Here is a 24,485-nt window from a genome sequence, read left to right on the forward strand (position 1 = left end):
TTCCAAACGTTCAAAACTGGAGGAAGATCCGGTGACCTAGCTGGCCAAGGTAGTTATTGGCAAGCACGGAGACGAAAAATACACTCCTGGAAATGGAAAAAACAACACATTGACACCGGTGTGACAGACCCACCATACTTGCTCCGGACACTGCGAGAGGGCTGTACAAGCAATGATCACACGCACGGCACAGCGGACACACCAGGAACCGCGGTGTTGGCCGTCGAATGGCGCTAGCTGCGCAGCATTTGTCCACCGCCGCCGTCAGTGTCAGCCAGTTTGCCGTGGCATACGGAGCTCCATCGCAGTCTTTAACACTGGTAGCATGCCGCGACAGCGTGGACGTGAACCGTATGTGCAGTTGACGGACTTTGAGCGAGGGCGTATAGTGGGCATGCGGGAGGCCGGGTGGACGTACCGCCGAATTGCTCAACACGTGGGGCGTGAGGTCTCCACAGTACATCGATGTTGTCGCCAGTGGTCGGCGGAAGGTGCACGTGCCCGTCGACCTGGGACCGGACCGCAGCGACGCACGGATGCACGCCAAGACCGTAGGATCCTACGCAGTGCCGTAGGGGACCGCACCGCCACTTCCCAGCAAATTAGGGACACTGTTGCTCCTGGGGTATCGGCGAGGACCATTCGCAACCGTCTCCATGAAACTGGGCTACGGTCCCGCACACCGTTAGGCCGTCTTCCGCTCACGCCCCAACATCGTGCAGCCCGCCTCCAGTGGTGTCGCGACAGGCGTGAATGGAGGGACGAATGGAGACGTGTCGTCTTCAGCGATGAGAGTCGCTTCTGCCTCGGTGCCAATGATGGTCGTATGCGTGTTTGGCGCCGTGCAGGTGACCGCCACAATCAGGACTGCATACGACCGAGGCACACAGGGCCAACACCCGGCATCATGGTGTGGGGAGCGATCTCCTACACTGGCCGTACACCACTGGTGATCGTCGAGGGGACACTGAATAGTGCACGGTACATCCAAACCGTCATCGAACCCATCGTTCTACCATTCCTAGACCGGCAAGGGAACTTGCTGTTCCAACAGGACAATGCCCGTCCGCATGTATCCCGTGCCACCCAACGTGCTCTAGAAGGTGTAAGTCAATTACCCTGGCCAGCAAGATCTCCGGATCTGTCCCCCATTGAGCATGTTTGGGACTGGATGAAGCGTCGTCTCACACGGTCTGCACGTCCAGCACGAACGCTGGTCCAACTGAGACGCCAGGTGGAAATGGCATGGCAAGCCGTTCCACAGGACTACATCCAGCATCTCTACGATCGTCTCCATGGGAGAATAGCAGCCTGCATTGCTGCGAAAGGTGGATATACACTGTACTAGTGCCGACATTGTGCATGCTCTGTTGCCTGTGTCTATGTGCCTGTGGTTCTGTCAGTGTGATCATGTGATGTATCTGACCCCAGGAATGTGTCAATAAAATTTCCCCTTCGTGGGACAATGAATTCACGGTGTTCTTATTTCAATTTCCAGGAGTGTAGAAACCCTCACTATGTGCGGGCAGTCATTATCTTGCTAAAATGGAAGCCCATGACAGCTTGCCACCAATTGCAGCGAAACGGGGCGTAGGGTACCGGCTACGTATCGGTGTGTTGTAAGGGTGCCGCTGATGCAAACCGGTCTTGAATCTTATCGACTAGAATAGAATTTTCAGCTATGAGTTCCACGTAGAAATGAGCCTTGATGACTAGCGCACGCGTGTCTAGAGACGGTCCGGACAGTGGTGGGGTACGGACCGAGCACTGCCAGCCGTGTGACCCGACAACTGGGAGTAATGATCTGTGGTGTCATTTCTTTTCACAGCAGTTCCCTTGGATTGTAATCTGTGGCACCCTTACGTCACAGCGGTACGTCGACTACATTCCACGCCCCGTTTTGTCCCCTCTTCATGGGAAGCCATCCTGGGACTACATTTTCGGCGAGAGTTTCTACTGCTTGTCTCCGTGCTTATCTTAGCCAGCAAGGTTGCCGGATCTCTCCCCAATTGAGAAAGTTTGGAGCGTTTGAGCCGTGCGTGGCTCATGGTCGAGCCATCTATTACGTAACATCTTATTTTTACCGTACGGCCGCCTCGTTATTTTAATTTCAATTACTGGTGTCACTGAATTGCTGTCTTGCCTGCCCGTGAGTGGCAGCAGCAGCGCGTATCGATATCAGCCCTGCCGTAATATCTTTGCTGGGGGGCTATTATTACCCGGTCGTCGTGCAGCGAGAGTCGGGACGTAGCAGCAGTCGGGGACGGAGCGCTAGGGAGGCGCGGACAGCCAATTCTCGCCGACCACTCGCCACGCCGACCACTCGCCAACTCCAATCGCTCCAGGTCCGATCTCTCGCTGCACCACGACCGGGTAATAATAGCCCCACAGCAAAGATATTACGGCAGGGCTGATATCGATACGCGCTGCTGCTGCCACTCATGGGCAGGCAAGACAGCAATTCAGTGACACCAGTAATTGAAATTAAAATAACGAGGCGGCCGTACGGTAAAAATAAGGATGAACTGTCCGACGGACTGAGATGGCAGCGGGATCGACCGTCGGTCGATCGTTCAGTTGGTCACCTCTTTGGGCGACGTGTGTTTGGTCTTTTGACCGTTTCTGGGCCTCGTCACTGGATCATCTTGCTGGACGTAGCTCGGTTTCTTCCTGTGCAGAGACGTGGTGGTCAATGAGCAAGAGTTACCTCTGCATGACTGGGTCCGAGCCAGTGTGCCCGCATCGGCGTGTCTCCCAGTTCCCGGCGGACAGTGGACACACATCGTTTGAGTGGCAAAGACCTTGGTTGGTTGCTGGTCGGTCGTCTGGTCGGGCACGTGTTTTTCGTCACCGACCTTCCTTCGGGTTTGTATGTGTGTCTTCACCGGTGATTTGTTCTAGTTGTCGATCAGTGATTCGATTTACGAGTGTTCGACTTTCTTGTGGCAGTGTTTCGTGCAGCACTCTGTACCCCGTGTCAGTTCGACTGCGCATTGCTTTAAATACGGTAATGCTGTCTGCGTACTGCAGTAGCCAGTTGGTCGGCTGCGACAGAGCAGCGAGTGAGTGTTTTCTTACCGTGTTGGTGCTGTTCGCCACAGCCGTTGCGATGTTCGTGTATGTCAGTAGTTATTCTGCCTTGGCTTATTAACACCAATATTTGAAGACGAGTGTTACTCGTCTCTTCGCCTCGCTGGCATTTTGGTTGTAGTGCCGTTGGTCTGGCGACCGAAATCAGGTAGTTGGTTGGTTCGTCGGCTGTCTGTCGGTTGGGTCGCCTTCCGATTAAGAGATTGTTGGTCAGGCTGACTGTCTCGCCTAAACGGGCGTTAGTCTTACAATTCCAGGCCGACCCTTGGAAATTTCTGAGCGCCGTACCGTGTCTGTTATATAGTAACTTCCCTGTTTGAGTTTTAGTTATTTGGACGATGTGTGGCCTTCAGCCGAGTTTTAATATCTCTTAAATGTTCCTGTTTTGCCCTTCAGGCATAAGATTGTTATTCTTTATTTAAATGAAATGATTTTGAGGCCTTAAGCTGTTAAATGATTTTGTTGATGTGTGTCCTTCAGACGAGTTTAATATATCTTAGATTCATGTTCCTAAGATTGTTATTCTTTTATATCGCGCCATCAGCCGAATTTTGCATCTAATGTTTTAAGATAAGGCCTTCTGCCTTTTAAATTGAAATTCTTCTTTCTAGGCCCAAGCCATTAAATTATTGATTAATAGCTGCCTTTCAGCCAAGTTCCATTAACATTAAATTGCTAATATCTTCAACCTGTTCAGACTGAAGATTTAAAAACAAATGTTTTTGGGGCTTAAAAGGTGAAACGTTCAGAAGAACCTTGTATTTAAATTTCTTGCTTAGGCTTTGCACCTTCATCTACATCTACATCTACGTGATTACTCTGCTATTCACAGTAAAGTGCCTGGCAGAGGGTTCAATGAACCACCTTCAAACTGTCTCTCTACCGTTCCACTCTCGAACGGAATGCAAAAAAAAAAAAAAAAAAACGAACACTTCAATTTTTCTATGCGAGCCCTGATTTCTGCTATTTTATCGTGATGATCATTTCTCCCTATGTAGGTGGGTGCCAACAGAATGTTTTCGCGATCGGATGTTAATCAAAAGAGATCGATTAAAACTTTGAGTTTTTTGCATCCTTGTGTATTATTGTGTGTGGACAAATGAAGTTTGTATGTTGAGTGCAACTGACAGCAACTCATTTTGGCCCCTTTCCTGCTAGCCCAGGCATTTTAGCGTTATGGGCGGGGTCCTCCAACCAGCTCGGGATTTTGACGATCCAACGCATCAATTGGACAGAATTTGGTACGGTATCCGTCAGAAGAACGTCCAACAACTTCCAGTCAACGCAAAGGCGAATAAGTGCTTGCATAAGGGCCAGGTATGGACCAATCCGTTGTTGCCTTGCTCAATTTGACAATTTGTCTTGAGTAAATCATCAAATTCTTATGAAACGGTAATCAAATGTTAATCTGCACATGTACATCACATCTGTCGATTTCTGTCCCAGTGGGATAATTCCTTCGTAGCGCGTCGATTTTTTTTTCTTAGAGTGTATTCTCATCCCTTTAAAATAACACGGTCGCCATTATTGAATGGACAGTATCAGGCAGACTTATGCCATTCCACCGACGACCCATGTAGTGGCAGTTAATTTGTGTGATCGTGTCACTCAGTAAAGTGGAATCACCACAGTAAGACAGTTCGAAGTGATAATGTGACAAAGGGGCAGAATGGTGTTTTGACGTTTCCGTGGCCACAACGTGAATATAGCTGTCCAATCTGTTGGTGTATCAACGCGCGATGTCCAAAACTGAAACTTCACTTCCTCCTACACTGTTTTCCGAACTTCCGTACCGTACGGCGAAGACCTCCTTGCGACCACAGTTGTAATCCCCGCACATTTAGCAATGACCGGTATTGGAGGCAAATTACGCGACGTATTGCTCCGCAGACTTCGTGGGAAACGTATGTTGGCGGACCGGTCCTAATTTACTACAGTGCTACCAGTACACATTGCAAGACGCCACTGGGGTTAATACTCTCGTTAATCTCATTTACCACTGACATACACTGAATATCCCCATTCAAGGTCTAAGCCCCTGCTACGGTCCAGATGTATGTAAAGGCATTTTGCGCTGGGAAACAGAAGGAATCGGTTGGCCTTAACACGTGGACCGTAACTGTGTGCCCAGATAAACATTAACAATTACTTAGCTGTGGTGGGGACTGAGACTTCCTGGCTGGTTAAAACTATGTGCGGGACCGAGAATCGAACTCGGGACCTTTGCCTTTAGCGGGAAAGTCCACTGCCGCTGAGCTACCCATGCACGACTAACGACCTGTCCCCACAATTTTACTTTCACCAGTCCCTCGTCCCCTACCTTCCAAACTTCACAGAAGTTCTTTAATGGTTCTGAGCACTATGGGACTTAACAAATATGGTCATCAGTCCCCTAGAACTTAGAACTACTTAAACCTAACTAACCTAAGGACATCACACAACACCCAGTCATCACGAGGCAGAGAAAATCCCTTGACCCCGCCGGGAATCGAACCCGGGAACCCGGGCGTGGGAAGCGAGAACGCTACCGCACGACCACGAGCTGCAACAGAAGTTTTCCTGCGAAACTTGAAGAAAGGATATTGCGGAGACATGGCTTAGCCACAGCCTGCGGGATGTTTCAAGAATGAAATTTTCACTCTGCAGCGGAGTGTGCGCTGATATTAAACTTCCTGGCAGATTAAAACTGTGTGGCAGACCTAGACTCGAACTTATTGCAGAGTGAAAATTTCATTCTGCAAACTGCCATTTCGCCAGTCTTCGATTACGTACTTTATTTCTCCGATCAGAAATCTCCCAAAAATATTATTCTGATAGGTTCGGCGTCGCTTTTCGAAAGACTGCCAGCGCTGACATATCGCAACTCCTCGTTCCAAAACGTTGCGTGTTCTACCCTACGGCAAATCGGCTCTCCCAGAGTTGCGAGCGCCGACCAAGTTTCTAAGCCGTCCCACCAGAACTTTCTTCCCGAGCACGGTGATGCAGTGGTTAGCACATTGGACTGGCATTCGGGAGGCCATCCGATTTAGGTTTTCCGCGATTTCCCTAAATCTCTTCACGCGAATTCCGGGATGGTTCCTGTGAAAGGCACAATCGATTTCCTTCCCTGTCCTTCCCTATTCTGAGCTTGCACCCTGTGTCTAATAACCCCGTTGTCGGTGGGACGTTAAACAGTGATCTCCTCCTCTTCCTCCAGAACTTTCAGCAAAATTCCCTCCTCAGTGTTCACAGTCGAGACACCGGCGGCCTGGTGGCACGAGACAAAAGAGTTGCACTTGGAGGCACCTGGACGCTGCTTCACAACAATGAGACGTTATCCTATAGGGCACGCCGTTTGTGAGGTCGGTTTGTTTCCTTTGGAGAAAACTCCGAATTTCACATTCGGCACTGCGGTGAGGGCTGGGGTTCTTGAAGCCTGCACGCATGTGCTTTCTGCCTCAAGCTTTTCTAACCCTTTCAAAGACGCACGCCATTTTCTGCCATAGTGAATGGGACAGAGGAAGCTGCTCCCAGGGACACGGGTCGGCTCGTACTTACCTCCCGTCGCACGCGTCTGGTCACTCGTAAAGCCGAGGCGAGCTGAAACCGCAATGTCCATAATTCAACTCCCCGCTAACTGCCGCTAACTACCAGGAGAACGAACTCATCATAATTGTACGAGGGCAGTTCAATAAGTAATGCAACACATTTTTTTTCTCAAACAGGGGTTGTTTTATTCAGCATTGAAATACACCACGTTATTCCCCAATCTTTTAGCTACACAACACTATTTTTCAACGTAATCTCCATTCAATGCTACGGCCTTACGCCACCTTGAAATGAGGGCCTGTATGCCTGCACGGTACCATTCCACTGGTCGATGTCGGAGCCAACGTCGTACTGCATCAATAACTTCTTCATCATCCGCGTAGTGCGTCCCACGGATTGCGTCCTTCATTGGGCCAAACATATGGAAATCCGACGGTGCGAGATCGGGGCTGTAGGGTGCATGAGGAAGAACAGTCCACTGAAGTCACAGCTGTGCACGGCTGGCCCGCACGCGGGAGATCAGTCAGTCTTGCTTGACCTTGCGGCGATGATGACACACGTTTTGCCCAACGACTCACCGTGCTTTTGTCCACTGCCAGATCACCGTAGACATTCTGCAAGCGCCTATGAATATCTGAGATGCCCTGGTTTTCCACCAAAAGAAATTCGATCACTGCCCGTTGTTTGCAACGCACATCCGTTACAGACGCCACTTTAACAGCTCCGTACAGCGCTGCCACCTGTCGGAAGTCAATGAAACTATACGAGACGAAGCGGGAATGTTTGAAAATATTCCACAAGAAATTTCAGGTTTTTTCAACCAAAATTGGCCGAGAAAAAAAATGTGATGCATTACTTATTGAACTGCCCTCGTAGAATTAGACATTAAAGAAAATCCTCTACAATCAGCACAAAACTCCAGGGATGATACCGCTCTTTTGTATATACATAAAAGTTGCAGAAATATTTACATACAAGAGAAATGATCATAAATTGCATGAAAAATAAAAATTAAACATTTTATTTACCTAACCATTTTATTTACCTAATCGTCGGCTCGAAAGACACCGGCCTTCTGTCCTCTCTCTCTCTCTCTCTCTCTCTCTCTCTTGCGGCCATCAGCGCTACTATTGTTTTAGTTTTCAATCTGTTCCTTTGAGCCGTTTTCAGGTTCCACCGAGACATTGAAAAATGGAAGACAGAGATGAAGGAAGATTACTTTCTTGTAAATTTGGAAAATTTGTAGTTTTGTCAGCAGATTTCGTATCAAAAAACATCCTTCCACTGTACAGTGGCAGGTCTAATCCAATTTTCTCATGCTCCGGCGTAGCATGATTTTTTTCGTTATTCAAAATCCAGCTTCTGGCAGTTCATTAACTATTGAAAAACAGGAAATATCTTTCTGCAAGAAGAAAGGATTTAACATTGTAGGATTGGGCTACGCTAGGATCCTCTACGGAAACTGTGTCAGAAGTGGGATCTGAGAAGTGAAATCGTATTCTGAGCTGTGATACATGCTCTTCATAGAAATCCAGGCAATGTTTGTAAAAACAATTTATGTCCTGTTATCATACTTCAGTGTTGGTTTTGAATCTATCAAATGCTCCTGTGCAGCGATACCCAACTGCACTTTACCTAACCCAACGACATGACAGAATCCTTCCACTTCTTAAATAATTTGATAGGTCACCACAACCTTTTATTCTATTCTTTGGCTTTGCTTTGTTCATACTTAACCCAAGTCATGTGGTAAGTAGATTGGCAGTTTGAATTCGGCAGTTCATCTAAGTCCGTAAACGTATTCGAAAGGAGCGCTGATCGAATTCCTTTCAGCTCCTGACTTTTTCTGATTATTTCATCTGCCGTTTGGTTTGATTGTTTTTTTTTCTAAGCTTTTTCTTCAATTATGATTTAATATAATAGCATAAAACGTTAGTGAATAGGAAAAGTAAGTTACCTTTGACATTTTAATCTCTTAAATTTGATATTACCCGTACCACAATGGAGTACAGACGCTTGAATGATCTGTAACACGTGACGATTTCAGGTTCTCATAAATACAAATTTATAATATTATCATATTTATTTATTCACGCTAATGTATTATTTCTAGTGGTGTGACCATTTTCTTTGCAATACAGAACTGAATTTACTCTGCTTTTTCTTTTTTTATGTTCAGTAACTGTCCATTTGCAGACCATCAGTTAATAGTTTTCAATACAATTTTATTTACATCTTCGAATGAACTTTTTCCATTAAGCTTTATTTACTTATTTATTTATTTATTCACTCTTCACAACCACTTTCTATTATCTCGAAATCTACACTAGGCCACGCTACTGTTGTTTTTGTGTACAATGAAAAGTGAATACCATTACCACCAGACACTTTGTCAATGAACCTGAAAACTGTTTCCCGCTACATAACTATGAATACCCATCCTTACACATGTAACAGAATTTCCCTTCTTCCGTCTTTCCATTCCTAATCCATTGCTTTAAATTCTGTCGCCCTTCATGGCTCAATCAGTTTCCAGCTCCAAATAACCCTTGCGTAAAAATCACGTCACCTTTCCGTTTTCTCCAAAGCAATAATTACTCCATACTTCGAATACCTACAAGAGAGCTTTATCTCCATCTACATCTACATCTACATCCATACTCCGCAAGCCACCTGACGTGTGTGGCGGAGGGTACCTTGAGTACCTCTATCGGTTCTCCCTTCTATTCCAGTCTCGTCTTGCTCGTGGAAAGAAGGATTGTCGGTATGCCTCTGTGTGGGCTCTAATCTGTCTGATTTTATCCTCATGGTTTCTTCGCGAGATATACGTAGGAGGGAGCAATATACTGCTTGACTCTTCGGTGAAGGTATTTTCTCGAAACTTTGACAAAAGCCCGTACCGAGCTACTGAGCGTCTCTCCTGCAGAGTCTTCCACTGGAGTTTATCTATCATCTCCGTAACGCTTTCGCGATCCTGTAACGAAGCGCGCTGCTCTCCATTGGATCTTCTCTATATCTTCTATCAACCCTATCTGGTACGGATCCCACACTGCTGAGCAGTATTCAAGCAGTGGGCGAACAAGCGTACTGTAACCTACTTCCTTTGTTTTCGGATTGCATTTCCTTATGATTCTTCCAATGAATCTCAGTCTGGCATCTGCTTTACCGACGATTAACATCATATGATCATTCCATTTTAAATCACTCCTAATGCGTACTCCCAGATAATTTATGGTATTACCTGCTTCCAGTTGCTGACCTGCTATTTTCTAGCTAAATGATAAAGGATCTATCTTTCTGTGTATTCGCAGCACATTACACTTGTCTACATTGAGATTCAATTGCCGTTCCCTGCACCATGGGTCAATTCGCTGCAGATCCTCCTGCATTTCAGTACAATTTTCCATTGTTACAACCCCTCGATACACCACAGCATCATCTGCAAAAAGCCTCAGTGAACTTCCGATGACATCCGCCAGGTCATTTATGTATATTGTGAATAGCAACGGTCCTATGACACTCCCCTGCGGCACACCTGAAATCACTCTTACTTCGGAAGACTTCTCTCCATTGAGAATGGCATGCTGCGTCCTGTTATCTAGGAACTCCTCAATCCAATCACACGATTGGTCTGATAGTCCATATGCTCTTACTTTGTTCATTAAACGACTGTGGGGAACTGTATCGAACGCCTTGCGGAAGTCAAGAAACACGGCATCTACCTGTGAACCCGTGTCTATGGTCCTCTGAGTCTCGTGGACGAATAGCGCGAGCTTGGTTTCACACGACCGTCTTTTTCGAAACCCATGCTGATTCCTACAATTTCTAGTCTCCAGAAAAGTCATTATACTCGAACACAATACGTGTTCCAAAATTCTACAACTGATCGACGTTAGAGATATAGGTCTATAGTTCTGCACATCTGTTCGACGTCCCTTCTTGAAAACGGGGATGACCTGTGCCCTTTTCCAATCCTTTGGAACGCTACGCTCTTCTAGAGACCTACGGTACACCGCTGCAAGAGGGGGGCAAATTCCTTCGCGTACTCTGTGTAAAATTGAACTGGTATCCTATCAGGTCCAGAGGCCTTTCCTCTTTTGAGCGTTTTGTAATTGTTTCTCTATCCCTCTGTCGTCTATTTCGATATCTACCATTTTGTCATCTGTGCGACAGTCTAGAGAAGGAACTACAGTGCAATCTTCCTTACCGCCAGCTGCATTTATAAAAAAGCACTTAACATTATATGCAAATCTTCTTATACTAAGATAAAATCAAAATACTTCGACAACACTACAAATTCTACAGAGGGAAAACCCTAACAATACAACAAATAAACACAAGAAAGAAAAAACGTTTCTACCACTGCAAAATTTCTATTAAACCCTTAACCAATTACCCAACAACTGATACTACTGTCGGTACTACCGTTTCTATGATTAAAATGGGTACATTTTTCTTTTTGTTCATTGATCAGAGTACATAATCTTGTAGAGCTTTATGAGGCTTGATTGCAATACTTTCATCGTCAGCGAAGCGAATTGTTTGTGAATCATTTATAGATGATCAAAGATCATTTTTATACAGTAAGAACAAGAGCGACCCCAATATTACTCTACATTCTGAAGATGGTTCTTCATTGTCGTACCTACAGATTGTCTTCTTCATCTTCATCTTGGACAGTTTCCAGCCACTGGCTGGGTCTGTCGGGAACACAAGCCTCTCCATCGTGTTCTGTCTTTCCACCATTCCCCCTCTTCCACCTTCGTCCAGTTCTCTCCTCTTCTCATCACACATTCCTTCACTCACTTCACCCATCCATCCCTTGGTCTTCCTCTGGGCCTCTTCCCCTCCAGTTGCAGATCAAACATCCTCTTTGGAATTCTTCCCGCATCCATTCTCTTTATGTGTCCATACCACTGCAGTCTTGATTTTTCTATCCTGTCCTGTACTGGTTCCTCCTTTAGTCTTTCCCTCACATACACATTTCGCAATCTGTCTCGTCTTGTTACACGCAACCTGCTCCTCTGGAACTTCATTTCACTAGCCTGTATTCTACTTTTGTCGCTTTCGTGCATTACCCATGTCTCACTTCCGTATGCCAATATGGGGACAAAGTAGGTTCGGTATATAATTCCCTTGGATTTCTGTGGCACCTCCTTGCTCCAAATAAGCCCCATAATGCATTTGTAGAACTGCCCTGCTTTTCTGCACCTTTCATTTATTTCCATTGCGTTTCCCCCCTTACTTTCAATCACGCTTCACAGGTACTTGAAGTTCTCTACCACTTGTAGTTTTTCCCCTCCGCAAGTTATATCCACATTTGGCCTATACTTCTTCCTCGTTGTGACGATTATTTCACTTTTCTTTGCAGAGAAATGCATTCCATATTGTGCTGCCGTTGCCTCCCATGCATCTAACTGCTCTAGCACCTCCTTGTCGCAATTTCCCCATAACATCAGGTCATCGGCAAAAAGCACTGCTTTCATTTTATGATCTCCAATTGCATCTGATACTTGCTGTAGGATTTCATCCATAACAATAATAAACAATAAAGGCGAAAGTGCACTTCCCTGTCGCAGCCCATTTTCCAGCTTGAACCATGCAGTACGTTCCCTCCCCACTTTCACACAACTCTCACTTCCCTCATACATTTTTCTGACTTTTCGTGTTATCTCTTCATCTATCCCTTTTGCGTTCAGCACATCCCAGAGCTTGTCCCTACAGATACTGTCATACGCCTTCTCAGTATCCAAAAAGGCCATGATTAAGTCCTTCCCGTACTACAGATTGTGCTTCTGATAATTAAAGTAGTTTCCAATCAAGTTGTTAATCATTCTTATTTCTTGTACCCTAAGTATGTCTCTTAGCTGTACCTTAACTACATACAAATGTCTTTCTCAGGTGAAGAGAGTGTGCGGACCACATATGTGGGACTACGGTGTTACGGACGAGAACACTGCACACGATGGCGTCCGTTCCAACGACACTGTGTTCCAGCAGAGCTTGCCTGGTGAGTACGTGCCTCCATCCAGCTGTCTGAACTTTTCTCCTGCCTCAGAAATCTCAACACTCAGGTTATCCCTCTAATACACGCAATATAATGGGGTGTGTCTAACAAGAGATATTTCGCGATGAGCGAGCGCAGTTACGATCAGTGTATAAACTTTACTGCCGTGAGCCACAGCGCTTCTTAACAACGGTGTCGTTTCTTTCCGAAACCTAATTGCGGTTTAACTGAGTCGTTTCGACTACACAGATTTCTGATGTCGACCAAATGGCAACACTTGCAGCAGGAGCATCGCAAATACAAGTAAAATGATGAGTTCAAAATTATTATTATTGTTATTGTTATTTATTATTTCTGTTAATCGATAAATAAGCCAGGATAATGTCAATAGTCTTGTCTTCACCACACCAGATCATAAAATTAAATTAACTTTAACTACAAAGTTACTGCATAAGTAATCGAGTTCACCCACTTTCAGTTACCAAACCAGGAAGTTTATTTATACCAGTGGCTCAACTTATAAAAAGTACTGTATCCTACTCCAGATGAAAAAAAAACGAGAACAGTTACGATGCCACAATAATAACAGCTGTAATCAAGCATATAGTGTGAAAATTAAAGGATTTCAGTTTTCACTGGTAGTTCCGTAAACATGGTGTAGTACAACAAAAGATGTTTTTCAGAATCAGACGCCACTGTTGCTGGTATTGCCGATCAGTACGGTAATGTCGAACGACAGTGACAATAATGACTTTGCCGGGCTCACCGATTCGCTTCTCTCTGCGGTGTATTGTTGCTTGTGAATACACGCTAATTCGCTTACGAGGCCTACTCGTTGCTTTTACTCGTTTACATAATCTACTGGAGAACCGCTAGAGATGGCTACGCGTGGAGTTCTGTTACACTTCCAAAACAATTCGTAATACAATCTGCACCCAACGTTACAACGCATTTTATAGCCGTGACATGACTTACATGTCTTCATAGTAATATGTTACAACTGATTGCCGCAAACACAGATACAACGAAGCGTGACTCGTAGGTAATGTTTGAACAGAAGATACAAAAATGTTGCCACACGGAGTGTTTACATAGTGAAGTATTAGTTTTTTGTCACGCAAATTGCGTTACATTAACTGTGAAACGAAACGTGCAGCTTTTAATCTGGACATACATTTAGCAACTGATGAAAAATAAGCATTGACAATTTTAATGCAGTACTTGTAATAAAACCCGATTTAACAGAGAGGAAAAAGGAAAATGAGTTTTGGCATTTAATACTTAGCTGCCATTCTTCGTCATATGTCTGCTCTTTCCTGTGGGATCATTTTCCCGCTTTTCTTATCAGAATGTAAAACTTCACATTCTAGATCATATGAGTGTTTCTGTGATAAAAGGTGATTTGCAAAAGTTGTATGCTCCTTTCTTAATCTCCAATTTCTTTCATCGAAGGCTATATTTTTCATAACTTGTTAATTCTATGTACACGTAAACTACATTTTTCCTGTTGCAGTTAATGTAACTGTTTCCTTGTGAGAAAAAATTAATAGTTTCCTATGTAAACACTCTACATATCTTCATTTATGTGCCTTTTGTGTCTTCTGTTGAAATGACGTCTGCACAAAGTCGCACGTCATTTTACTTGTCTTTGCTACACTCACTTGTGACCTGCTGACGGCCTAAGACACTGAAAGCCAGTTCGTTACCAAATAAATATAGTTTTCTACAATATCAAACAATGTTTCCTGATTAACATTATAAACATTACATCATAAATGGTGTTTTATGTTTCAAAAGAGAGGAAAAAATTAAAAATGTGATCACCCGTCAAGCGTCGTGACTCAGCTCGCCCTAGTACTGTGGAAGTTAATCTGTGATGTCTTAACAGAGGTCCTGTCATCCGGTCCTTTCTTCTTGTCAGTGTTATCCATATACTGCTTTCCTCGCCCTGTCCCCGGAGAACCTGCTCATTCCTCATCTTATCAGTCCACCTAATTTTCAACATTCGTCTGTACCACCACATCTCAAGTGCTTCTATTCTCTTCTGTTCCGGTTTTCCCACAGTCCATGCTACAGTTCCATAAAATGCTGTGCTCCATATTGCATTCTCAGAAATTTCTTCGTCAAATTGAGGTTCAAATGGCTCTGATCACTATGGAACTTAACATCTGAGGTCATCAGTCCCCTAGAACTTTGAACTACTTAAACCTAACTAACCTAATGACATCACATACATCCATGACTGAGGCAAGATTCGAACCTGCGACCGTAACGGTCGCGCGATTCCAGACTGAAGCGCCTAGAACCGCTCGGCCACACCGGCCGGCTTCAAATTAAGGCCTATGTTTGATACTAGCAGACTTATCTTGGCAGGAATGCACTGTTTGCCTTTGCTAGTCTCTTTTGATGTCGTCCTTGCTTCGTCCGTCACGGGCTATTTCGCTGCCTTCGTATCAGATTTCCATGACTTCATTTACTCTGTGATCACAAATCCTGATGTTAAGTTTCTCGTAGTTCTCATTTCTGTTCCTCCTCGGTGCTTTCGTCTTTCTTCGATTTGGTCTCAATTCTGTACTCATTAGACTGTTCATTCCATTCAGCATAGCCTGTAATTCTTGAACCTACCTTTTATTTCTTTTATTTGCTTGATCTATGTATAGATTGAACTGTATGGGGCAAAAGACTACATCCCTTACACCCCTTACACCCCTTTTAACCCGAGAACTTCGTTATTTTTGTCCCATTCTTATTGTTCTGTCTTGTTTCTTGCACATAATGCACAGCACTCATGTTTCCCTACAGCTTATCCACATTTTTCTCAGGATGCCAAATGTCTTCCACCATTTTACGTTGTCGAACGCTTTTTCCACGTTGACAGATCCTATGAACGTGATTTCATTTTTCTGGAGTCTTGCTTTCATTATCATCCGCAATGTTATAACTGCCTCTCTTATGCCTTTACCTTTTCTGAAGCGAAACTGATCGTCATCTAAGAGATTCTGTTTTCCTTTCTAAACTTTAGCCTATTATTCTTGTTAACAACTTAACAACATGGATGCACGAGCTCTTACGCTGACTGTGCGATAATCTCACACTTGTAGACTTTTGCAGTCTTCGGAATTGTCTAGAGGACGTTTTTCCAAAAATCTGATGCTACATCGCAAGTCTGACATTCTACACTCCAACGATACTGGATCCTCTATCCCTTCCCCATCAACTCTTGTTTCTTATTTCATCACGTCATCAAACAAGCCTTCTCCTCTTAGGGGTCATCAGTGTAGCCTTTCCATCTATCTGCTCTCTCCTCTGCGTTTAACAGTGAAATTCGCACTGCACTGTAAATGTTCCGCCCTTGCTTTCAATTTCACCGAAGATTGTCTTGACTTTTCTATATTGTAAGTCAGTCCTTCCGTCAATCATTCTTTTTTTTTTTATTTCTTCACAATTTTCATGCAACCATTTCCTCCAATTTTCCGTACACTTCGTATTTATTTCATACCTGACTGACGTATTTCTATGTTCCTGAATTTCTCTGAATATTTTTGTACCTGCTTCTTTCGTAGAACAGCATAACTGTTTGCTCTTGGTTTTCTTGCAGTTGTCTTCCTTGTACCTATGTTTTTCCTTCCAGCTTCTGCTGTTGCCTTTTTAGAGATGTTTATTTCTCTTCAGCTGAACTTCCTACTGAGCTATGCATTATCGCAGTACCTGTAGTCCCGGAGAATTTACGGTGTATCTCTTTACAGTGTAGTGCTTTCATATCCCATTTGTTTGCATGTTGGTTCTTCCTGACTAGTCTCTTAAACATCAGCCTACTCTTCATCATAACTAAATTGCATATATTAAGCAGTAGGTACTTAGGAGGCCTTAAGAAGGCTACTTGCAACAGTGAACGATGTCAGTTATCCCAGTTAAATGGCTTGACAGAAGACATGTGAACAACAGTTTTTATTTAGCAGTCTTGCACCACCATTTTCTCCTCATATGGCCAGTTTTCGTTTCACAAATAGTCCATACTGAGATATATCCTCGAACTAATTAGCTCCACACATCGAACCAACTGAGAGGTACTTTGTGAAAAGTATACATCTGACAATGAGTTGTTTGTAACTGCGGAACCGGCCATACGCGAAAAAAAAGTATGCGACTCCAGACTTGTAAAGCGGAGATGCTATTGGTGAGTGCTAGCCTTCGCATCGTACCTGACTCTAAATAAGGTGTATGTCCTCATTAGATTTTTTCATATGGGGTATCAAAAAGCCCACGGGGTGTGAAAGCTCAGTATAATCCGGACAGCAACTGTTTCATAGGATCTGGTTGCCTGTGTAACTGCACACAAAGAGGTTAGTTTACAGAGTGTGACGAAACGTAATGCGCCGGTGAGATTTACGGTCGTCTCTTTGAACAATTGCTATGAGGTTAAGGTGCTGCTATAAACTGTAATTTGTTTGTGTCGATCAAAATCTAAACATTCATTTCTGTCGATTAGTTCCTATTCTTGAAGTTATCAGCGTGTAATCCTCTTCCACTTATATAATTTTGGCCCTAAATATTTTGGCCTTCATATACACTCCTGGAAATGGAAAAAAGAACACATTGACACCGGTGTGTCAGACCCACCATACTTGCTCCGGACACTGCGAGAGGGCTGTACAAGCAATGATCACACGCACGGCACAGCGGACACACCAGGAACCGCGGTGTTGGCCGTCGAATGGCGCTAGCTGCGCAGCATTTGTGCACCGCCGCCGTCAGTGTCAGCCAGTTTGCCGTGGCATACGGAGCTCCATCGCAGTCTTTAACACTGGTAGCATGCCGCGACAGCGTGGACGTGAACCGTATGTGCAGTTGACGGACTTTGAGCGAGGGCGTATAGTGGGCATGCGGGAGGCCGGGTGGACGTACCGCCGAATTGCTCAACACGTGGGGCGTGAGGTCTCCACAGTACATCGATGTTGTCGCCAGTGGTCGGCGGAAGGTGCACGTGCCCGTCGACCTGGGACCGGACCGCAGCGACGCACGGATGCACGCCAAGACCGTAGGATCCTACGCAGTGCCGTAGGGGACCGCACTGCCACTTCCCAGCAAATTAGGGACACTGTTGCTCCTGGGGTATCGGCGAGGACCATTCGCAACCGTCTCCATGAAGCTGGGCTACGGTCCCGCACACCGTTAGGCCGTCTTCCGCTCACGCCCCAACATCGTGCAGCCCGCCTCCAGTGGTGTCGCGACAGGCGTGAATGGAGGGACGAATGGAGACGTGTCGTCTTCAGCGATGAGAGTCGCTTCTGCCTTGGTGCCAATGATGGTCGTATGCGTGTTTGGCACCGTGCAGGTGAGCACCACAATCAGGACTGCATACGACCGAGGCACACAGGGCCAACACCCCGGCATCATGGTGTGGGGAGCGATCTCCTACACTGGCCGTACACCACTGGTGATCGTCGAGGGGACACTGAATAGTGCACGGTACATCCAAACCGTCATCGAACCCATCGTTCTACCATTCCTAGACCGGCAAGGGAACTTGCTGTTCCAACAGGACAATGCACGTCCGCATGTATCCCGTGCCACCCAACGTGCTCTAGAAAGTGTAAGTCAACTACCCTGGCCAGCAAGATCTCCGGATCTGTCCCCCATTGAGCATGTTTGGGACTGGATGAAGCGTCGTCTCACGCGGTCTGCACGTCCAGCACGAACGCTGGTCCAACTGAGGCGCCAGGTGGAAATGGCATGGCAAGCCGTTCCACAGGACTACATCCAGCATCTCTACGATCGTCTCCATGGGAGAATAGCAGCTTGCATTGCTGCGAAAGGTGGATATACGCTGTACTAGTGCCGACATTGTGCATGCTCTGTTGCCTGTGTCTATGTGCCTGTGGTTCTGTCAGTGTGATCATGTGATGTATCTGACCCCAGGAATGTGTCAATAAAGTTTCCCCTTCCTGGGACAATGAATTCACGGTGTTCTTATTTCAATTTCCAGGAGTGTATGTACTCTGATGACACCTAGGGAACGCACAGTGGAGTGTTGGGAAAATTTCATCATATTGCGCGTATGATACACTTTGTATACAAGTATAAAAGTTTTGTCATTTTGAGAACGCAAAAGCCTAGCTACGAAAAAAGAGAAAGATTTATAAAATGCACTTTAAGACAAAGAAAAGATGCACCACGAAAGAATTATCCTAATGGGATGGAAATCGAGAAATGTGCTGCACGTGTACAGAGAAACAAATCGTCGCATTTTCAGAAAAACTGAATGATTTATACAGTAGAAAGAGCTGCGCAAACTGAGCAAATCAATTACGCATTGGTCCACCTCTGTCCCTTATGAAAGCAGCTATTCGGCTTGGGACCGGCTGATAGAGTTCTTGGATGCCCTCCTGAGGGATAAGGCGCCAAATTCTGTCCAATTGGCGAGTTAGATCGTCAAAAACCCTGAGCTAGTTGGAGGGCACCAAGCCACCACCTGCCTGGACACAACCTTGTTGGCAAGTGGGAGCTCGATACAACTAGTGACACGCCGCCGCTGTTCTGGGGTCCAGTGTGGATGTTCACAGGTCCGTGCCAGTAGCTGAGCTCCGTGTCGAGGTGTCAGAATTTGTGTCCGTGGAGGCCTAGTTGAAAGGGGTTTCTCGAGTCAGGAGAGCCTCAGCCGGCAAGTATGGCTCTGCGGAGGAGAAGTAACTCCCGTTCGTCAAAAATTTGTGGACATCCCGTGTGGGGGTTTACGCGGGTGAATACATTGTGTTCCTGATAGCGAACATCCACTCTGTACAGTGCTGACCTACACAACACGATCCGTAATGTCTGATATTCTATCACGGATTCTTGATTCGATTGTCATGCCACATTCAGAGCCGGTTAACTCGCAACGTACTGCCACCTTCACTACACAACTGTCTGTAACATACCGCGTAGATACCATGTCTACACTCTAACCACACTCAGCACATAGCTGCGACGTTCGGACGTCGACAAGGCACATCACCTTTCCTGTGACTTCAGACAACCCAACTGACATCCCCAAAGTTCACGAGTGACGTGCTTTACACATTCCTGGAAATGGAAAAAAGAACACATTGACACCGGTGTGTCAGACCCACCATACTTGCTCCGGACACTGCGAGGGGGCTGTACAAGCAATGATCACACGCACGGCACAGCGGACACACCAGGAACCGCGGTGTTGGCCGTCGAATGGCGCTAGCTGCGCAGCATTTGTGCACCGCCGCCGTCAGTGTCAGCCAGTTTGCCGTGGCATACGGAGCTCCATCGCAGTCTTTAACACTGGTAGCATGCCGCGACAGCGTGGACGTGAACCGTATGTGCAGTTGACGGACTTTGAGCGAGGGCGTATAGTGGGCATGCGGGAGGCCGGGTGGACGTACCGCCGAATTGCTCAACACGTGGGGCGTGAGGTCTCCACAGTACATCGATGTTGTCGCCAGTGGTCGGCGGAAGGTGCACGTGCCCGTCGACCTGGGACCGGACCGCAGCGACGCATGGATGCACGCCAAGACCGTAGGATCCTACGCAGTGCCCTAGGGGACCGCACCGCCACTTCCCAGCAAATTAGGGACACTGTTGCTCCTGGGGTATCGGCGAGGACCATTCGCAACCGTCTCCATGAAGCTGGGCTACGGTCCCGCACACCGTTAGGCCGTCTTCCGCTCACGCCCCAACACCGTGCAGCCCGCCTCCAGTGGTGTCGCGACAGGCGTGAATGGAGGGACGAATGGAGACGTGTCGTCTTCAGCGATGAGAGTCGCTTCTGCCTTGGTGCCAATGATGGTCGTATGCGTGTTTGGCGCCGTGCAGGTGAGCGCCACAATCAGGGCTGCATACGACCGAGGCACACAGGGCCAACACCCGGCATCATGGTGTGGGGAGCGATCTCCTACACTGGCCGTACACCACTGGTGATCGTCGAGGGGACACTGAATAGTGCACGGTACATCCAAACCGTCATCGAACCCATCGTTCTACCATTCCTAGACCGGCAAGGGAACTTGCTGTTCCAACAGGACAATGCACGTCCGCATGTATCCCGTGCCACCCATCGTGCTCTAGAAGGTGTAAGTCAACTACCCTGGCCAGCAAGATCTCCGGATCTGTCCCCCATTGAGCATGTTTGGGACTGGATGAAGCGTCGTCTCACGCGGTCTGCACGTCCAGCACGAACGCTGGTCCAACTGAGGCGCCAGGTGGAAATGGCATGGCAAGCCGTTCCACAGGACTACATCCAGCATCTCTACGATCGTCCCCATGGGAGAATAGCAGCCTGCATTGCTGCGAAAGGTGGATATACAGTGTACTAGTGCCGACATTGTGCATGCTCTGTTGCCTGTGTCTATGTGCCTGTGGTTCTGTGAGTGTGATCATGTGATGTATCTGACCCCAGGAATGTGTCAATAAAGTTTCCCCTTCCTGGGACAATGAATTCACGGTGTTCTTATTTCAATTTCCAGGAGTGTATTAATCAAGCAGTAAACTCAATTTGGAATGGAGTTCTACTAAGTACCTGAAGATAAATGCACTTTGGTTTGTTGACAGCACCAGACAGTGATCAGCTATCGTCGAAGCTGCAGCCCTTCATGGCGAGCCTAAGAAAGAGCCGCGGCTTCTACGCCAACCTGGCCGAGTCGCTGTGTTCCGACGAGAGCTTCGCTGAGACCAGAGACACGGCCGACTGCTGGAACGGCGAGCGCGTCGGGGAGTGAGTACCCTCCAGCAACCATGTCCCAGGGCAGGCAGTCGCTGGAGCTGCGCTGGAGGCTGACAACGTGGTGGCTTGCAGGCTCTCCTCCAACAGTGTGTGTGTGTGTGTGTGTGTGTGAGAGAGAGAGAGAGAGAGAGAGAGAGAGAGAGAGAGACAGAGAGACAGAGAGAGGGGGTGCGGGTGGGTGAGGGAGAGAGAGAGAGGGATTTAGAGAGAGAGAGAGAGAGCTAGAGACAGGACAGAGACAGACAGACAGATAGAGCACCAAATGGAACACAAAGAAAGCCGTCGGAACGTTCACATTGCGTCTGAGAGATGCCTTCTATTAACAGAACGAGTCAGTTACTGGCAGTAATCGCACTTGATAATGAGAATAAATTCTCGAAATGCGTCGTTCCCAGCATAAAGAAATTGTAACTGGTGCGAAGTTTTAGTATTTAAATCGCATAATTTTTATCATTTGCAACATCTGTCACTCACACATCCGTCCGTTGTCTTATACATTTTTTAAAATTTGGACTAATGGATCTATGCAGATATTTGTAAAAACGACGCTGATACATCATTCCATATTAATGTAATACTGCCGCCTTCTGAAGAAGACAGATTTAAATCTGTCGAAACCTAGGTAAAGATTACTTTATCCATTGCAACTGGTCGGCTGTTTTTAGTCTTATTACGTGGAACCATTGCTGTTGCGCAGCTATGTTTAAAATACATTTTTTTTCTTTTAGTCACTAAGTGCACGACTTGACAGTCCATTGCACTGTTCCACATACTGTCTCACCAATGCAGTACCATAAACTATGATGAGACAGTACGAGGAACAGTTCAATTGACTATCGATCTGTGCATCTAGTGACCAATAGAATAACTGGTAATGGACGCATGAGTGACCGATGCTCTAACTGATAATAATTACTTCCTTTAGGCGAAAAAAGCTTCCTTAACCTGAAGCAGCGGTATCCGTGACTCGAAGGAAGATGGGAGATCCAACGTTCCGTCGACGGCGCGTGCATTAGAGACGGAACGCAAGCTCGGGTTACGAAAGGATGGGGAAGGGCATCGGCGGTGTCCTTGTCAAAGGAACCATCTGGGAATCTGCCTGGAGAGCCTTAGGAAAATCACGGAAGCCCAAAACGTGTATGGTTGGGCGGGGATTTGTACCGTCAATCCCTCCTAATCAGTGTGTAGTGTGCTAACCACTGCGCCACCTGTTTGTGACTCGAATCTGGTGGCTCGTCGATAAATAAACGTACATCACTGCAGCTTTTGCTTGTTTCGTGACGCTGTTATTTGAAACTAAACTAAACTGAACTCCGTCCGAACAGCCTTGGAAGGCCCAACGGAACCGACCGGCCGCCGTGTCATCCACGGCACACAGGCGTCACTGGATGCGGATATGGAGAGGCACGTGGTCAGCACACCGCTCTCCCCGACTCGGTCCCGCTCGGTCCCGTTGCTCTCCCATTCGTGGAGACAACAAAATTTTTAGGTCTTACATTTGACAGGAAACTTAGTTGGTCTCCACATGTGTCGTATTTGGCTGCCCGTTGTACCCGTTCTCTAAATGTCCTCCGTGTTCTCAGTGGTATGTCGTGGGGAGCGGATCGAACCGTCCTACTTCGCCTATATCGGTCGATCGTCCGCTCCTAGCTGGATTATGGGAGCTTCGTATACTCCTCTGCACGGCCATCCATCTTACGCCGCCTCAACTCCATACAACATCAGGGTTTACGACTTGCGATCGGAGCGTTTTATACTAGTCCCGTCGAGAGTCTTCATGCTGACGCTGGTGAGTTGCCACTCACCTACCGGCGCGATATACTGCTTCGTCGGTATGCCTGTCGGCTACTGGCAATGCCTGACCACCCGTCTTATCGTTCCTTTTTTGATGACTCTCTCGACCGTCAATACGGGTTGTATGTCTCTGCCCTGCTACCCCCTGGAGTTCGCTTTCGTCGCCTCCTTCAACACCTTAATTTTTCACTTCCTGCAACCTTTCGAGTGGGCGAGAGCCACACGCCACCTTGGCTCCAGGCTCAGGTTCGCGTCCACCTTGACCTCTGCTCGCTCCCGAAGGAGGTTACCCCCAGTTCAGTATACCACTCCCGTTTTGTCGAACTTCGTTCGAAGTTCATTAATATGACCTTCATTTATACAGATGGCTCTAAGACCAATGACGGGGTCGGGTGTTCTTTTATTGTCGGGGCACAAAGTTTCAAATACCGGCTCCATGGCCATTGATCGGTCTTCACAGCTGAGCTCTTTGCGCTCTACCAGGCTGTTCTTTACATCTGCCGCCACCGACATTCTGCTTATGTCATCTGCTCCGATTCCCTGAGCGCTATCCAGAGCCTCAGTGATCCGTACCCGGTTCACCCTTTCGTGCACCGGATCCAACGCTCTCTTCAGCAGCTGGTGGACGTCGGTTCTCCGGTTAGCTTTATGTGGGTTCCTGGCCATGTCGGTATCCCTGGGAACGAAGCTGCAGATGCCGCGGCCAAGGCTGCGGTCCTCCAGCCTCGGACAGCTTCTTGTTGTGTCCCTTCGTCAGATTGTAGCAGGGTCATTTGTCGGCGCATTTTATCGCAGTGGCATGCCGATTGGGCTGCACTTACAGACAACAAGCTTCGGGCCTTGAAACCTCTTCCCGTGGCTTGGACGTCCTCCTCACGCCCTTCTCGGCGGGAGGAGGTAGTTTTGGCCCGGTTACGAATTGGACACTGCCGGTTCAGCCATCGCCATCTGCTGACGGCTGCGCCGGCGCCGTTCTGTCCATGTGGGCAATTGCTGACGGTCCGCCACATTTTAACGTCGTGACCGGATTTTAACGCACTTCGTCTTGATCTTGGCCTGCCATGTACTCTAGAAGCCATTTTAGCGGATGACCCACGAGCAGCTGCTCGCGTTCTTCATTTTATCAATTTGACAACCCTCTCTAAGGACATTTGATTATGCTGTTTTCTTTTTTAATCCTATGCCTCAGTCTGTCTTTTATCGTGTTTTCCGTTTCGTTGCTGTTTTAAACTTGTGACTCGCGGTGCATTCCTAACGTAGTCTGGGCGCTAATGACCGTTGAAGTTGTGCGCCCTAAAACCACAAAAAAAAAAAAACACCGCACTCCCGTCCGTG

General features: G+C 46.8%; 1 protein-coding gene across 1 annotated transcript in view; it reads left to right on the plus strand.

Annotated features, from left to right (window-relative positions):
* Window positions 1–24,485, plus strand: part of LOC126150640 (glypican-5-like) — a 233,901-nt gene that overhangs the window by 140,016 nt on the left and 69,400 nt on the right. The window contains exons 3-4 of the mRNA XM_049915888.1: window positions 12,520–12,628; window positions 21,185–21,347. Of these exons, the coding sequence (XP_049771845.1) occupies window positions 12,520–12,628; window positions 21,185–21,347 (272 nt within the window). The remainder of the gene's footprint in view (window positions 1–12,519; window positions 12,629–21,184; window positions 21,348–24,485) is intronic.

The sequence above is a fragment of the Schistocerca cancellata genome, chromosome 2 (assembly GCF_023864275.1).
Source record: "Schistocerca cancellata isolate TAMUIC-IGC-003103 chromosome 2, iqSchCanc2.1, whole genome shotgun sequence".
Lineage (NCBI taxonomy): Eukaryota > Metazoa > Arthropoda > Insecta > Orthoptera > Acrididae > Schistocerca > Schistocerca cancellata.